Raw genomic sequence first — 17416 nt, 5'->3', positions numbered from 1 at the left:
GGGTCAATAAAGAAATCAAAGAGGAAATTTTTAAAAACCTTGAGACAAACAGAAATGGAAAAACAATGTTCCAAAATCTTTCAGATGCAGCAAAAGCAGTTCTAAGAGGGAAGTTCACAGCAATACAGGTGTACTTCAAGAAACAAGAAAAATCTTAACTGAAAAAGCCTAACTTTACATTTAAAGGAAATAGAAAAAGAAGAACAAACACAGCCAAAAGTTAGTAGAAGGAAGGAAATAATAAAAACCAGAAGAGAAATAAATGAAATAGAGACCAAAAAAAGAAAAGATCAATAAAACTAAAAGCTGGTTCTTTAGAAAGATAAACAAAATCAATAAACCTTCAGCCAGACTCATCAAGAAAAAAAGAGGAGGGCCCAAATAAATAAAATCAGAAATGAAAGAGGAAAAATTACTACCAATATCACAGAAGTACAAAGTTCTGTACAAAGAAGTACAGAAGTACAAAGTACAAAGAATCGTAAGAGAATACTATGAATAATTATATGCCAACAAATTAGACAACCTACAAGAAATGGATAAATTCCTAAAAACATACCATCTTCCAAGACTGAATCATGAAGAAACAGAAAATCTGAACAGACTGATTACTAGTAATGAAATTGAACCCATAATCAAATAACCCTCAACAAAAAAAAGTCCACATCCAGAGGGTTTCACAAGTGAATTCTACCAAATATTTAAAGAAGAGTTGATACCTATTTTCCTCAAATTATTCCAAAAAACTGAAGAGGAAGGAACTCTTTCAAACTCACTTTATGATGCCAGCATTTCCCTAATACCAAACCAGACAAAGACACTACAAAAAGGAAAATTTCAGGCTAATAACACTGATGAACATGGATACAAAAATCCTCAACAAAATATATTAGCAGGGACTTCCCTGGTAGTGCAGTGGATAAGATTCTGTGCTCCCAATGCAGGGGGCCCGGGTTTGATCCCTGGTCAGGGAACTAGATTCCACATGCATGCTGCAACTAAGAGTTCACATGCCGCAACTAAGGAGCCTGTGAGCTGCAACTAAGAAGCCCTCCTGCCACAACTAAGGAGCAGGTGAGCTGCAACTAAGGAGCCCTAGAGCTGCAACTAAGGACCCTACCTGCTGCAACTAAAAGGAGCCCACATGCCACAACTAAGGAGCCCACGAGGCACAACTAAGGAGCCTGCCTGCTGCAACTAAGACCCAGTGCAACTAACTAAATAAATAAATATTAGCAAACCAAATTCAACAGTACATTAAAAAAACATACACCATGATCAAGTAGGATTTATCCCAAGGATGCAAGGGTGGTTTAACACCTGCAAATCAATCAACGTGATGTGTAACATTAACAGAATAAAGGCTGAAGGTCAATGGAATTCCAAATTGATGACTAGGGACAAAAAAAGGAGTGAGTAAAGGAAAATGAGAAGAAGCAGAGAGGGAGATAAAAAAATAAGAAGCCAAAGGAGAATGTAAGAAGGAGAGAAGGAGAAGAAGAGGGAGGGGGAGGGGAGGGAGAGGGAAAGGAGAGGAAGAGGAGAAGCTCTACGTGTAATAATAGCACCTGTGTGCACTGTAGTACTTACTAAGTTATAGGCACCAATCATATATTAACTCATTAAACTCTAACAACAATCCTATGTGATAGGTATTACTAATATCCCCATTTTAAAGATGGGTAAACTGTTAAGTTCCCTAAGATCACTGGATAAACTGTCAGAGATGGGATTTGACCTCAGAAGGAAGAGGGGGAGGAGGAGAAAAGGAAGTGCTATGTCATGCTGCTTTGATAACTGGTGAGAGATCAAGTTAGATAAAAATGGAAAGATGTCTACTAGATTTCATTAGTGACGACCAAAAACGCTTCAACAGAATGATAAGGAAACACACCATAGCGGAGAGGGTTGAAAAGCCAAAAACATCAAAGATATATACTTAAGAAGTCTCATGTAATACATAAAGCCGCTCCAAGCTAAGGCTCATTCTTCTAAAATTTAGCCAGGATCAGCTGACTTCCTTAAAAAAACTAGATGTTTCTAAACAGAAGAACATAACATTGGAGTCTTCAAAACTCTCTGAGGAGTCTCATTTGTTTACAACAAAACAAATTATTATTAATAATTACTTTTTAAGCTGCTTTGTTTTAAAACTTGCTTTCAGGGTCCATAAAAGTGCATATTTAGAAATTTTGTTTTTTCAAGAGTATGGTTGCTAACAGAAAGCAATTTTGCAACATGCATCAAAAATTAAAATGTGATTATAGTTTGACCTAGCAATTACATTCCTAGGAATTTATCCTAAAGATATTATTAGATAAGTATGCAAAGATAGACGTTTAAGGATGTTTGTTACAGTTTTGTTTAACGGGAAACTCTGGAAACAACTTTAATGTCCATAAAAATTAAATATAAAATGGTTAAATAAATTATGATACATCAGAAAAATAAGCAGCCATTTAAAAGGCTAAGCAAGTTCTATGTGTAATAATAGCACCTGGGTGCACTGTAGTGCTTACTAAGTTACAGGCACCAACTGTATATTAACTCATTAAACCTGAACAACAACCTTATGGGATAGGTATTACTAACCTCCCCATTTGAAAGATGGAGAAACTGTAATTTACCTAAGATCACCAGATAAATTGTGTGAGATGGGATTTAAACTCAACCAGTCTGGCTCCAGCATCCATGCTTTTAACCACTACATGTGTGTAGTGACAAGGAAAGATATGCATAATATATTATTAAATGAAAAACAGTCTTGTTCAACAGCATTTTTTTAAAGAAAATAAATATGTTCATCCTTTCACATTGTTCTTCTAGATTTACCCACTACCTCCCCATCTTCTTATCTATAACCCTCAAAGCCATATTAAAACATATTTGTTTATACATACATTTATGTGTATATGCAGGTAGGTAATACACGCTTACATATTCAATAGACTAAAGCATGAGAGAAAGATTTTATACCCAATTTTTATTATGGTTACCTCTGGGGTAGGGTTATGAATGGACTTTTCTTTTTTTCTACTGGAGTATAGCTGATTTACAATGTTGCATTAGTTTCAGGTGTACAGCAAAGTGAATCAGTTGTACATATACATATATCTACTCTTTTTTTTAGATTCCTTTCCCTTATAGGTTATTACAGAATATTGAGTAGAGTTCCCTGTGTTATATGGTAGGTCTTTATTAGTTATCTATTTTATATATAGTAGTGTGTGTATGTCAATCCCAGCACATGTAAGACACAAAATGAGCTTGGGGGTGAGGGAGAGAAAAACATTCTGTCATTTACTTCTTAATCATTGTTGGAAAGCAAAGAGCCTATTCTGATTGGAAATTTTCTCTGCCAACATGAAGTGGCTAAGATTAATTCTGACTGATCACCTCCAATCTATTATAATGTACTATGCTATGACTACTGAATGTTTCATATAATAAGTGAATTAGATTTTTAGGAATATATCCAACCTACCTAGTGGACACTGCCAACATCCTAAATGATTTAATGATGCTACCTACTAGAGCAAATCATTCTTTTAGCTCAATAGCTTTCCAGCTGCCTGGTAGACTGTTTCTAACCCAAAAGGAAGTAGCTCCCATTCAGAAAGTAGGTGTCTATAAACCATACTGAGCAACAGAGACATTTACCTATGTTTATGCTGTTTAAAATTATAAATTCAGCTTTGCCTTTTCTAAGCCAAAAGATTTTAGGCCATCTGGGGCCTTGGCTCCCTCAATAATCAACTGAGGGAGAGAATTAGATCATCTTCTCTAACACAGCTCATGATTCTCCTACAAATAACACATTTGATGTGTGCTAATGAGATAACCTACGTTAACACTTAGCACACAGTAAGTGCTCAAGTAATGTTATTTCCCTTTCTGATTCCCCTCATCACAAGAAATACAGAGAAATCTAAAGTCCCTCTACAGCTATACTGAATACAGAGAAATCTAAAGTCCCTCTACAGCTATACTGAAAATTAGTTAGGCTGGGTTCATAAGCATTTTGAACTATCCCTAATTGTGTTATTCTGATATAAACAAGTTTATATTCTTTTATCTGATAGATTAGAAGCTAAAAGTTAGTCACTGTCAAATGTGTTTGGAGTATTCTTTTTCTAGGTGGGGCAATCAGATCAATTAAGTACACTTCAGTGCAGCCTATGTATGTACTGTCTCTATGTGAGGTCAGCTCCAGGATTCAAACAAGGAAGAGAGATAAATATAAACCTATAGTAATGGGAAAGCTCTCCTTTTTATTTTCTCTAACTAGACATTCTCCAAGATGATATTAGATGAGTATCCATGCATTGCTAGAGAAGATACAAAAGCCTTTCTGCTCAGTGGCCAGAGAATGTCCCCTGCACAGGCCATGTCTGGGTTAACATGGCCATAAATAAATGAAAACAATACAATCAAGCCCCCAAAACCTGTCAGCCAGGGGGATAATTTACCAGAAGAATAAATTATTAGGCTGACACGGAGTACAGGTCTGATATCCAGAGGCAAAGTCCTAGGTTACCCGCAAAAGACAGACTAAGCACGGGCTAAGAGCACTAGTAAAGGAAGGTCATTAAAAATGAGAAAAGGCATCTTGGGAAAGATGTAGTATCTGAAACAAAAAATTAGACATGATAGGAAAAATCAAAACCTTGTTGGACTTCCTTATACTTACTTTATGGTTTAATATTGTTTTTAGTCTTAATTATGTAATACTTTCACTGCTTAGGCAGTCTAAAAGTCTTATTCCAGCCCTCTGCAGAAAGCATCTTTTGGATTTGATTTGTTTTAATGACAAGAAAAAAAAATGAGGTGGAGATCCATGATTTCATTGAAAGATATACGCAAAGACGCTTGTTACTTTATTGAAAATATTTTCCTTAACTTCTAAAGTAACTTTGTCATATGAACTGTTCATATCTAAACTCAAAATGATTTAATGAAAAGTCTGAAGTACAGTTTACGAACTTCATAAAAAACAAATGCTTAACAGAACAAGAGATGAGGCGCAGCAGCCCACATCTTGAGTTGCATAGGGCCTATATTATGTGATGCCTTTGTTTAGAATCAAGGTATTTAATGGTTAAGTATGGAACCTTTCCTAAAATATCAGGAGCTTCTCTGAAGATTCAGATTATTATCTTTTGGGAAATCTGGAAGAATTATAGGGAATCTAGTAACAAATTCTGAATTACTTCATCAATATAATAGTAATCACAATAATGACAGCTACCATTTATTAGGCGATACAATTTTCCAGACATTATGTTAAGAGAATTTTATGTATCATATCATTTAGCAATCCTATAAATTCGTTTTCATTATTATCTCAAAATTCAGGGTCTGAGTAATTTGCCCAAAGTCATACACTAGAGCTGATATTAGAACCAAATCTGTCTGAGTCCGGTGTCTGCAGTTTTAACCATTACATTTTACTGGGAAAAGGGTGAGCTTGCATCTTTTTATAAGCAAGGCAATTATCACCTTCAATAACAGAACTTCATCTTTAACTGAAGGACAAAAACCAACCAGGTTATTTTCATCAACTCTGCAGCAAATGTCTTGCTGTTTCCACACTTTTAAAGCTGCACTGATATGTTGATATAAAACCCAACAAGGTAATTATAATTGAATTCTAACATGTCTTATAAATTTCTAGCTATCAGAGAAAGAACTGCAAATTGAAATGTAGCAGTTTCTTTTTTAGTCAGTGTATTACAGAAGCATTCTAATAATTCAATTATATGTTTAGGCACCTTTAGGGATGTTATTATCATAAGTATTTTAAGAAGAAAGCTGGCATTATTTTGACAGAAAACAGGTTTTCTTCTCATATCATACAACTTGAATGAATGGAAATATTTTTACCTTACTAGAAAAAGTGCTGTGATAGCAAGATTAAATGGATTATAAGAAAACCAAACTTGAAATAAACAACAACAAAAAAGGATGGGGGAAGGAGAGAGGATCAGAGTTCCTCAGAGAAGTCGTTTTTTTTTCTTTTTTTCAAGAATCTAGCATGAGGCAGAGGCTGTAAACTGAATGATGCCCAGTTCCAAGGGCAGAGAGGTAAGACAGTTCAGTAACTTAAACATAAAAACAGACTTACCTTTAGGAGAGCCAAGGCTACATGAAAGATTATGTTCAAACCCTGAAATAGAAAAAGAGAGTCAAAATCAATACTGTCACATCTATCACGATTTTATTAAGTATTTTCCCAAGACTTCTGTATATCATTAATAAAATCTGTTTTCATTTTCACATACAATAATAATTAAACATGAGATTTCTAAAGGTATTTTTTCTTCTATGAGAGGCTTATTATAAATTTTAGGTGCTATCTAATTAATGCTCACATAAAATTATTGTTTTTACGACAAATTGGCTCAGGGCTTGCAAAAGTCAAGTTCCTTGATCAAAATGGCAGTGACACCAAAGTCTAAAATTATTAATTGAAATTTGTTAAGTCTTATCTGTGTGATGTGGTTAAACTGCCAGTGGCGAACAAAACAAAACAAAGAAAAATAGTGTTGCTGATAACTGGGACAGATTGTAAGCATCACACTGGATTTCCCCTACTGTTCTTATTGTGTTGTTTGTTTTAGTGCTTGCTTTCAAGTAGTATGTGTACAGCTAGAGGTGGTAATTAGTGGCTATTTGCTAGACTCCCTTGTTCCTTTTTTCCTGAAAACCAGAGCAATATTTCTTCATGAATAAAGAAATTAAATAGTTTGTTAAGAAGCCGTACTGGGGCTGAATTTTGACTCTGAGTTCAGCCCAATGACTCTGAAGAAATGTTGAGATATTAAAGTCAAGAGACAGGAATCTTAAATGCTCAAGATGACAGAGTCAGAAACAAAGTTTCCACAGAATACGCAGTTTCCTTGTCATGCAAGTCATCATACATGAGAAGAAAGACCTTTCAAATTTGAGCTGACATCTCCCATAAGTCCAGGGTCTATTTGATGTGCCCTCTTCAGCTTGGTCACAAATATAATCTATCTACCTTCTGGATATAGAGCTGTACCAGATGTGTTATGCAAAGAACCTTTAATAAACCATCCTTTTACTGTCTCCAAAATCAGAAGCAAGAATTAGGACTAGGTAATTGATGCCGAAAACTCGGCTTCTGTGCACCAGTGCCGAATTGAATCTCAGAGACAGAGTTTTCGGTGAAGTAGAAAACAATAGTTTTTTTGCTTTGCCAGGCAAAGGGGGACACAGCGGGCTCCTGCCCTGAAAAACTGTGTGTCCCAACTGGGAGGATTTGGTGACTTTTACAGCAACAGTTCAAGGGTGGGGTTGCTGATAAGATTAGGGTGTGTGAAAGGCCTACACTCCTTTAATCTGGTCTCAGGTAATCTCTTGATGGGCTTCTCTGGTTTCTTTAATCTGGCCTCAGGTGGCCTTCTCTGGTGCTCCTCCCTTGTCTCTGAATCCTCTCCCTTCTCTGATTAGCAACTGTTGGAATCTGCCTTTGGGGACTCAGAAAGGTCACAGAGGCTGGAGTCTGTTCCCTGCAAATAAGGAACATGGGACGCAGAAAGGTTTCCGTGCCCGGGAGCCCCAGAGGGTCCTGCTCAGTTTCATAATTAGAGTGCATTCCTGTTATAATATGCTAATCTTTCATATTCAACTACCAAACATATGACATAATAGTAAGAAGGGATGAATGATAAACACAAAATCTTTGGTTGAAGGTTTTGGGTGTACTCAGTTAATCCTTTAAGAATCAGAAAGCAGTAGGAAGTATAATCAGGCCAGGAGACAAAATCAAATTGACAGAGTGCATCACCACTCCAAGCAAGGATTCTACACTGGTTTTGATCACAATTAGAGAAAAAAAGGAGACCACGATCACAATCAAAAGAACAAGGGTTACAATTAAGCAGAATTTGCTTTCCTCATCTAAATTTGGGTCCTCACCCGCTAGCTGCTGCCCACCTGTAGGCCCTGCTACACATATCCTCCAGCCCCATGTCACAGCGGCTAGGCATAGTGAATCCTCACAACCTGAGTGCCGATCAAGCCGCCATCAGGACTAAATCCACAGTGTCTCTGGCTCTTGTTTTTCTAGTCACTGCTGGCAATGTAAACATTTCCTGTCTCTTGTTCTCTAATCCTCAAAATGCTCTGGTCCTGGGGCTTTCCTGGTGGCGCAATGGTTGAGAGTCCGCCTGCCGATGCAGGTGACACAGGTTTGTGCCCCGGTCCGGAAAGATCCCACATGCCGCGGAGCGGCTGGGCCCGTGAGCCATGGCCGCTGAGACTGCGCGTCCAGAGCCTGTGCTCCGCAACGGGAGAGGCCACAGCAGTGAGAGGCCCATGTACTGCAAAAAAAAAAAATGCTCTGGTCCTTTCTCCTAAACCAGTCTCCTACTCTTCCCTCTCCTTCCCAAACCCCTGCAGGGTATTCCACTCCAGAGTACAACCAACTCTGCTATGTTCTCAACCTCCCTGCCAAACATTTCCCCTGCCTGCTTGCTTTCACAGGAAGAGTGAAATCTCAGTGATCCACATAACAACCTGTATTATGATTCCCATTTTTCAGCATATGAACTTGACTAGTCTAAGGTTATATATGCATTTAGTAGTAGCAGGCTAGGATCATTTGCCAAGCCTCCTAATGTGTAGTTTAAGGGCATTTTCACCACACAGTGCTGGCGTAATGTACTTAATAAGGGCTTATATGATGACCAAATGAATGAACTATACTAGCTATCCCCAAATTTTCTGGGATTTATTCTTTTCCATATGGACCTAACTAGACCAATTTGTAGAATCACCATCAAATGACAGTAAGAAACCTTGTTTTTCAATGATCTCAAAGTCAAACTGTTGAACAACTGAGCTATGGAAAACACAAACAAGAACCTGGAGAAAAAAAAAAAATCTTTAGATAGCAAAATAGCTCTCACTAATACCAGGAAAAAAATTTATTCAATTTTAATTTCATTTACACTTAGAATTAGTTTGGTAATACGATTTTATAGTTTACAGATATCAGAAGCAGCAAAGTAAAAGACAAAGTATGTGGTAGATAGGGTTAGGGGCAGAGACTGTTGAGACAGTTGCCAGAATCAAAATATTAGATCTGATAGAAACAGAAGATAAACTTTAAAAAAAATGTGTAGCTGTCCGGGCTCATTTAGTGGAGCCAATAGCCCTTCAATAGTTAACATTAGTTCACTGTGATAATCTCAGCAATGTTAACGAACGCTTACATTATATTTGAAACATCGTGCTTAAGGGAGCATAGTCTGTGTTTTAAATAAAAAGTAGATTTTCTTTAAGTTTGGGAAGCTAACGAGGTAACTTTCAGTTATCAGAAAATTTTATATATGTAAACTCTTTAAATAAGTTCATAATAATAAAGTATTATTGCACCTGCTTACATGAAACCCTAGATATTATCCACAAAAATGAAGAAAAGTAAAGACTTCATAAGCCTTCAACTGAAGTAGAATAGTGTGGCCAGGCTGTGCAAACGAAGGTATTTTTAGACCTCTAAGTTGTTGGAAATCAGGAAAAACTTGCTATTCTACCCAGTGCTTTACTTCACTACAAAATGTATCCTGATTTCCTAAGAAGAGAATAAAAAAGGCAACTTTAGTCAGATATTTAAAAATATCTATTTTTCTCTTTTAAATAAGACTTATTCCCATTTAGGGATACAATGAGAGGTATCACTAAATTACAGTAACCTTCCTCAGGCCAACATTTGGGCACTACAAATAGGTTGCTTTTTTTTTTTTTTAAATAAATTTACTTATTTATTTATATATTTATTTATGGCTGCATTAGGTCTTCGTTGGTACGCGTGGGCTTTCTCTAGTTGCAGCAAGCTGGGGCTACTCTTTGTTGCGGTGCACAGGCTTCTCATTGCGGTGGCTTCCCTTGTTGCAGAGCAGGGGCTCTAGGCGCATGGGCTTCAGTAGCTGCAGCCCGCAGGCTCACTGGTTGTGGCTCGCAGGCTCTAGAGTGCAGGTTCAGTAGCTGTGGCGCACGGGCTTAGCTGCTCCACAGCATGTGGGATCTTCCCAGACCAGGGCTTGAACCCCTGTCCCCTGCACTGGCAGGCGGATTCTTAACCACTGTGCCACCAGGGAAGTTCCAATAGGTTGTTTTTAAGATGACAATGTCAATGCAAGCTTTGGTCCTCAGCCTGCTAGTCAACAATGAAGTAAATTAAAAGCGAACCACCTTTCACTCTCCCAAGCCACCATATGAACTAAATCCCCCATTATTTTGTTGTCCACCTACTTTTACATGGTCCAACTTTTGCCTAATTGAGCTGAGATATATTTTTAAAAGAAAAAAATTGTTATATATTTTCAAGGTGCTTCCCTCTTCAGGAATATGTAATTTGTAGCAATTTGATTGTTACTGAGGGGTAAATAAGTGTTCCTAATAGGATTGAAAGGGTTAAAGCATTTGCAGAATTATTAAGAGTAAAAACAACAAGTAAATACATTGTTATGGCTACTTATTTATAGTGCAAAGTCTAACTCCAAGTGCAAGATAATAAATGAGTCAACATCCACTGAATATTTTCTATGTGCCAAGATCTAAATTAATTACACCAAAAACATGTCCTTACTTAATCCCACGACAACCTGAAATTCCATTTTACCCACAAGAAAATTAAGATTTAGAGAAGTCAAATTAAATTTCCCAAGGTCACACAGCTATTAAGTGGATTTAAACTTACACAGTATAACTCTAGAACTCATATTCTTAACTGCTAAGTTAGAGAAGATGGCTCAAGGAATAAATGAATGAATGAATGAATGAATCACTTAGTTGGGTATTATTTAATGCGGCCTCTAATTCCTAAAGGATTAAAGTGATTCTTCCCATTTAAAGGCAAGTACATTTTGAGAGCAGGGAGGAGAAAGATAACAAATAGGTGACTTCTACCAAAACCAAATTTTATTATTTGTCTCCATATTGAAAACAGACAAAAATTAGCTGACTGCTTGCAGGATGTGAAGCAATAGAAACTCAGCTTGCCGTGAAAAGAAAGGGTCACCACCTTCCTCCAGTGACAACAGACTGAGATCAGCCTTGTGTGTGTGAAGGAGTAGTTCCTTAACTGATTGCGAAGCTGCTGTTTCAAAATTCAGTCACAGCCTGGCAAAACCTTCACTTTGAAGAACACCTACAAGTAATTGCCCCAAATTAAATAATTGCTCCAAAGTGCAGATCATCGTGTTCCTGGGTAGGCCAACAACTGAGCACCCACAATCTTGCATAAAGGAAGGCTGACAGCAGAGCACTCACTGAAACAAAGACACTGAACATTTTGGCTCTGATGAGCAGGCAATCGTGGGCTCACAGGGGGCTGACAGATTGCGTGAGAAGCTGTCAAAAACTGCACTGACAGCACTGAGAACAAATGCTGAAAAGGTAGTGTCAAAAAGTGCCAGAAGTGCTTCAGCACCTGGGTCCTTAGGGATCAAAATAAGAGGGAAATAAGTACTATGTGGAAATGGAAATCCAAACAACAAGGCAGTGAATAATTATCAAACCAGGTAAATGGAGCAGGCTCGCAGGCAAATACAACTAAAGCTAGAGGAAATAGGTGCTGCCCTTTCTGGCCCATCCAACAATGGGACACATCACCCGAGGAAGGGGCAATGAATAAATGAGACAGCATATAAAAAGCATATCAAATGAATTGAGCACTTGCTAAGTATTCAGTAAATGCTAGTGATTATTATTAGGTTCACATATTTATTGTCTGCCACATCTTACATTTTCTATGTATATTTTTTCACTAATTCTCTCAGTAACTCTATGGCATATGTGTTACTGCCACCATTTTAGAAATGAGGAAACTGAGGTTAGGAGACATCACACTGTTAGTAAATGGTAAAGACAAGACTAGAATTTATGTATGTCTGACCCCCCAAAAAAACAAAACCATGCCTTCTTTCACTGATTCCACCTCTACTGCAAAGTCAGGCAGATTTTGGTGAGATATCTGTTATGAATTAAAGACAGTCATAATTCTTGGACACTTCTCCCATTGAGAGGTGGGGTCTTGATCCTCTCCTCTTGAATCTGGGAAGACTGTGCTACTGCTTTGACCAACAGAATATGGTAGAAGTGAAGCTATGCCAGTACTCTGGGCCCAGGTCTCATAAGAGACTGACAGCTTCCACGTCCTATCTCATGGAGCGCTTGCTCTTGGAAGCCAGCCACTATGTAAGAAGTACAATTACACTTAGACTCCCATGCTCTAAGAGGCCAAAAAAAGAAGAAGGGACCTGCAGGACAAGATGCCATGCACAGAAGGAGAGGCAAGGATCACCCAGATGCCAGATATGTGAGTGAAGATGTCATCTTGAAAGTGAATCCTCCAGCCTCAGGTGTCCCAGCAGATGCCATGTAGATCAGAGATGAAGCACATTAGCTAAATTCTTCTCAAATTCCTGACTTATGAAATTGTCAACAAAATAAATGGCTATTTAAAATTTTTAAACCCCTTTCATTTTGAAATAATTTCAGGTTTAGAAAAAATTTGCAAAAATAGGACCAAGAGTTTCTGCATACCCTTCACCTGGCTTTATCAGATGTTAACATCTTACATAACCACAGTATAACTATCAAAACCAAGAAAATAATATTCAAATTTTGTCAAATGTCCCACGAATGTCTTTTTTCTGGTCCAGGATCCAATAGTTGTCATGTCTCCTTAGTCTTTCATCTGGGACGGTATTCAGTCTTTGTCTTCCACAAACTTGACACTTTTTTAAAGAGTACTGGCCAGTTATTTTGTAGAATGTCCCTCAATTTGATTTTTCTGATGTTTCCTTATGATTAAACTTAGATTATGTATTCTTGGCACATATACCACAGAAGCAATATTGTGTCAGCGCATCACATCAGGAGGCTACATAATATCACTATGTCTTGCTCTAAGATCATTGTTTTAAAGCCACTCAGGTTTGATGTAGTTTGTTATGCACATCAGGTAACCTGAGAAGAAACCCTTCAGCTTCTCTTTGCTAAATTTCTTACTTCTGTGATCTATAGAGTAATGCATTTTTTTCCCACAGAAAAAAGAGAGTGACAGATAATTACCATGCAAATATAAAGAAGTAAATACTGGCTGCTCTTAAATATAGTTCCTATAATAAGAATGCTGTAAATGTCAGCCAAAATGTATTTTACTTTATTCTGTGTTTCTCGTATTGTAAGCACTTTACAAGTTCAGTTTTTTAGGATGACTAAATGATGGACTTTGATGGAGTAATAAGTAAAATGATGTGATGTTTTGGCTTTTGGTTTGTTTCTGGATTTCCACTAGAGGTCAGGATTGTAGCACTGAAAACCAAGAAGGAGCTTTTAAAAAAAAGATTTCAGGGACTTTCACAGCAGCCTTGAATACAAATTCACTGTAAGTCCTAATGTTTCAAAACCCTCAGGGGTAAGTCCTCCCTTATGTCTACTACTAATTCACTAATATATTATAAAATCTAACAAAACTTGGATGATTCCCACCCTTCCTTTCCCCCAGTTGTATTATATATTGTCCATTTTTGTTATAGAATCATTTGTTAATTTTTCATAAGTAGAGTGGTGAAGAAGAGTTCAAGAATGGAGAGGGATGAAAAGTGAATGTAACATGAATGCATCTGTCTGGTTGTGGGTGATTATCTTTGCTTGACTTGGATTTGTTTTTTGAGTGAAGTACTGAAAACAGGTATATCTATAAAGTCTGAGTCCTTAATTATGAGTGACTCTGGGAAGAATTCTTAGAGGTTAGTGTCATCTGAATTAAATAAACCTTTCAGAAGCAAGGCATATAAAATAGGAGAAAAAAATTAAATTATAGCTTTTGACAAGTGTTCGTGAAATCTGTGTACCAGGCATTCTGAGAACTGCTTAGCATATACAAGCACTTGTATGTTTACAAGGATGGGTAAATCATCCCTCTACCAAGGGACTTCCAGACTAGGATAGGAGATAAAAATGTAAACAGACAACATATCACCCCTGGGTAAAAAGGAGAGGTGTAACCTGGAAAGCACTTTGTAGTTCCTATAAAGATGTCCTACTGGCAATGAACACTGGCAATCACCTTTCTGGTTCTCCTCAAATCCCCTCAAGTCATGATGTGCCTTGGATTACGCTGTCTTCTAGCTACAGTTATCAGTCAGTGATCCCAGGCTGCAGGGGTGTTTTTTTTTGTTTTTTGGGTTTGTTTTTTTTTCAGAACGTGGGCCTCTCACTGTTGTGGCCTCTCCCATTGCGGAGCACAAGCTCCAGACGCGCAGGCTCAGCAGCCATGGCTCACGGACCGAGCCGCTCCACGGCATGAGGGATCTTCCCAGACCGGGGCACAAACCCGTGTACCCTGCATCGGCAGGCGGACTCTCAACCACTGTGCCACCAGGGAAGCCCCTGCAGGGATGTTTTTGATTCCCTTCATAAGGACAAAGTACTCTCACCAATTCCTAACTACCAGCTGATCTTGATTCTCTCCTTCCTCCAATCTCCTGCTAGAGTTTCCCTTGACCCAACTCACCCAGAAGCCAGAAGGTATAGGAACTCTGTTAGAGTTCTTGTACCTACACCCCCACCTTTCTTTTAAAATAAAAAAAAATGAGAGATGAGAGAGATGTAGATGTATGAGAGATGTGGAAGCTGAAACAAGTTGCTGAAGGTTCATTAATTCACCCAAGATCACACACAAATGTTTGAAGCTGGGATTCAAGACAGGCAGTCTGTCTCCAGAGATAAGTGTTTGAAATGACCATGGTACACTATACATTTTCCTCAAATTTGAAGCTATTAATTTAAAGTCAGAATAAGATTATTTTAAAGGTTAGCTGAATTAACAATGTAGATATTTTAATACTGCATCTTCAGACTAAACATGGCTCCAGAAGACCATTAGCTAAGAGATACATGAGAGTGTATCAATTTATTATTACAAGGTATATATTAATACATCAACTTGAGCGGCATTAAATATATGCTTGTGAGACAATAGAAAATACACATTGGCCTCTGCCCGGGTTGTTGGCACAGAGCTCCAGAAACCCTTGTAATTTCCAAAGTGATAAGAACACTCAGAGCATCTCTGTTCGAATATTTCGTCTTTGACACTAGTTCCTGACACAGAGCTCTCGGAAGCTTTGTAATTTCCTGGGTGACAGGAGTGTCTTTTGTTCTAGTGAAGCAAGAACTGTGGGTGGATTCCTGGATGGCTCCTGGATGAGGGCTGGTCTCTGAAAGATCAAGCCATGATTAGAAGCTTGGAATTTCCGGACCTGGCCCACACTCTCTTGAGAAGGGAGAAGGGTTGAAAATGAAGTTAATGATCAACCAAGCCTGTGTTATGAAGCCTCCATAAAAATCCCAATAGTATGGGATTTGGAGAGCTCCTAGGTTGGCGAACACATCCACACGGGGAGAGTAATGTACCCCAAACTCCGCGGGGACAAAAGCTCCTGTGCTTGGGACACTCCCAGACCTTGTCTTATGTATCTCTTCATCTGGCTATTCATCTGTATCCTTTATCATATCCTTTAATAAACTGGGTAAAGTAAGTAAATGTTTCCCTGAGCTCTATGAGCCCCTCTAGCTAATTAACTGAACTTGGGGAGGGGGTCATGAGAACCTCTGATTTGTAGCCAAAATGCACAGAATTGTGGGTAACCTGGGAACCTATCACTTGCAACTGGCATCTGAAGTAGGGTGGGAGCACGGTGCTGTGGGACTGAGCCTTTAACCTGTGGGATCTGACACTATATCCAGGTAGACAGTGTTGGAATTGAGTTAAATTGTAGGGCACCCAGCTGGTGTTGCAGAGAACTGCTTGGTGTGGGGAAAAACATCCACACATTTGGAGACTAAAAGCGTCAGAAGTGACGTGTTCTGTGTGAGTGTGCTAGGAGTATGAGAGCAAAGGAGACACACTGAGAAGAAACACAGGAGATAACACTGAACTGAGATTTTCCCCTACAGCAGGAGGGAAAAGCAGGTCTTTTCCCTTTACGGTGCTAAACCAGGGAATCCCAACCGGAAGATTTAGACCTACCGGTAAACTACAAGGTCTTCCTTGATAACTCTCTCAGTAGGCTGCTACCGTGTCATGTACCGTCATGCACGATGTCAAGAGGGAATGGCACTTTCCCCCCTGCTGCTTGTAGGGATTTCACTGGTGGTACCCACTCCCCCCAAATCCCACCCTCCTTAGTCTTCTCATAGCTTTGGGGCAATGAAAAACAGGTTCTTCTCAAGGAATTCCCCCATATTAGACCATGCCCTGAACCTCTGGACCTTACTGTATGGTGTTTTTCTCTACCTGGAACATTCTTCCCTCTTCTCTTAGTTACTGTTCCCCTTGTCTAGGTCTGGGATTAGACACTAATTCCTCTGGGAGGCTTTTTGGCTTTTCATTGCTGGGTTAGGTACTCCTCAGTAGTGATCTTTAAAAGCACCTATGTTCTCCATATCACAGCACTCATTCTACTGCTGTGTAACTACTCATTTACCGGTCTCTATCTCCCTGTAAGTTACATGAGGGCAGAACCCTGCCTGTGTCTTTACTGGTATATTTCCATCTCTTGGGACACTACCTGGAACAGAGTAGGTGCTCAGAATTAGTTGAATGAATTGATGAAATGAATAGGGTTGTTAGGATCAAGGAAAAAAACCTTGAATGAGAATTAAAATTCATGAAATGTTCTTCAAACTAATTTGTTTCCACAATTTCTTGATATTAACTACATACTTTTTTTTTTTGGTTGTTGAGCTTCCTTTTCAGGTTATTTGGAAAGATAAACATGTTATGCTCAGTTCCTTTTTAAATGTAAAAATTGAGCTCCTGGAGAGTAACACTAAAATACATACATGTTATCTTTCATCTTTTTCTGTCCCAGAAGGTTCATTACTTCTTTCCAAATCTGAAAACTAGGTTATAGTGCATCAGGAAAAACAAACCAATTACACATTAATCACGGTCTTCAGAGATAAAAAGGAACTGATATTTTAAGTACTCTCAAAGCAGAATCATACCAAAAAACAAAACTCAAGAATTTTCAGTCAAATATACAGTTGAGAGGATTTAAAAACCTCAAGAAATTGTATGTAGGGGCTTCCCTGGTGGCACAGTGGCTAAGAAGCCACCTGCCAATGCAGGGGACACGGGTTCGAGCCCTGGTCCGGGAAGATCCCACATGCCGCAGAGCAACTAAGCCCGTGCACCACAACTACTGAGCCTGTGCTCTAGAGCCCGTGAGCCACAACTACTGAGCCCACGTGCCACAACTACTGAAGCCCACATGCCTAGAGCCTGTGCTCCACAACAAGAGAAGCCACTGCAACGAGAAGCCCACGCACTGCAACGAAGAGTAGCCCGTGCTCGCCACAACTAGAGAAAGCC

The 17416-nt window shown here is 38.6% G+C and overlaps 1 protein-coding gene across 3 annotated transcripts in view; it reads right to left on the bottom strand.

Annotated features, from left to right (window-relative positions):
• RABGAP1L (RAB GTPase activating protein 1 like) overlaps positions 1-17416 on the bottom strand; it is a 682701-nt gene that overhangs the window by 188121 nt on the left and 477164 nt on the right. For all 3 annotated transcript variants that reach the window (XM_060034268.1, XM_060034260.1, XM_060034251.1), the window contains exon 18: positions 6125-6166. In XM_060034268.1, coding sequence (XP_059890251.1) covers positions 6125-6166 — 42 coding nt within the window. The remainder of the gene's footprint in view (positions 1-6124; positions 6167-17416) is intronic.

This window comes from Delphinus delphis, chromosome 1 (genome assembly GCF_949987515.2).
Source record: "Delphinus delphis chromosome 1, mDelDel1.2, whole genome shotgun sequence".
NCBI classification, from domain to species: domain Eukaryota; kingdom Metazoa; phylum Chordata; class Mammalia; order Artiodactyla; family Delphinidae; genus Delphinus; species Delphinus delphis.
Note: the sequence above shows the minus strand (reverse complement) of the source record. Positions and strands in the feature narration are given on the sequence as shown.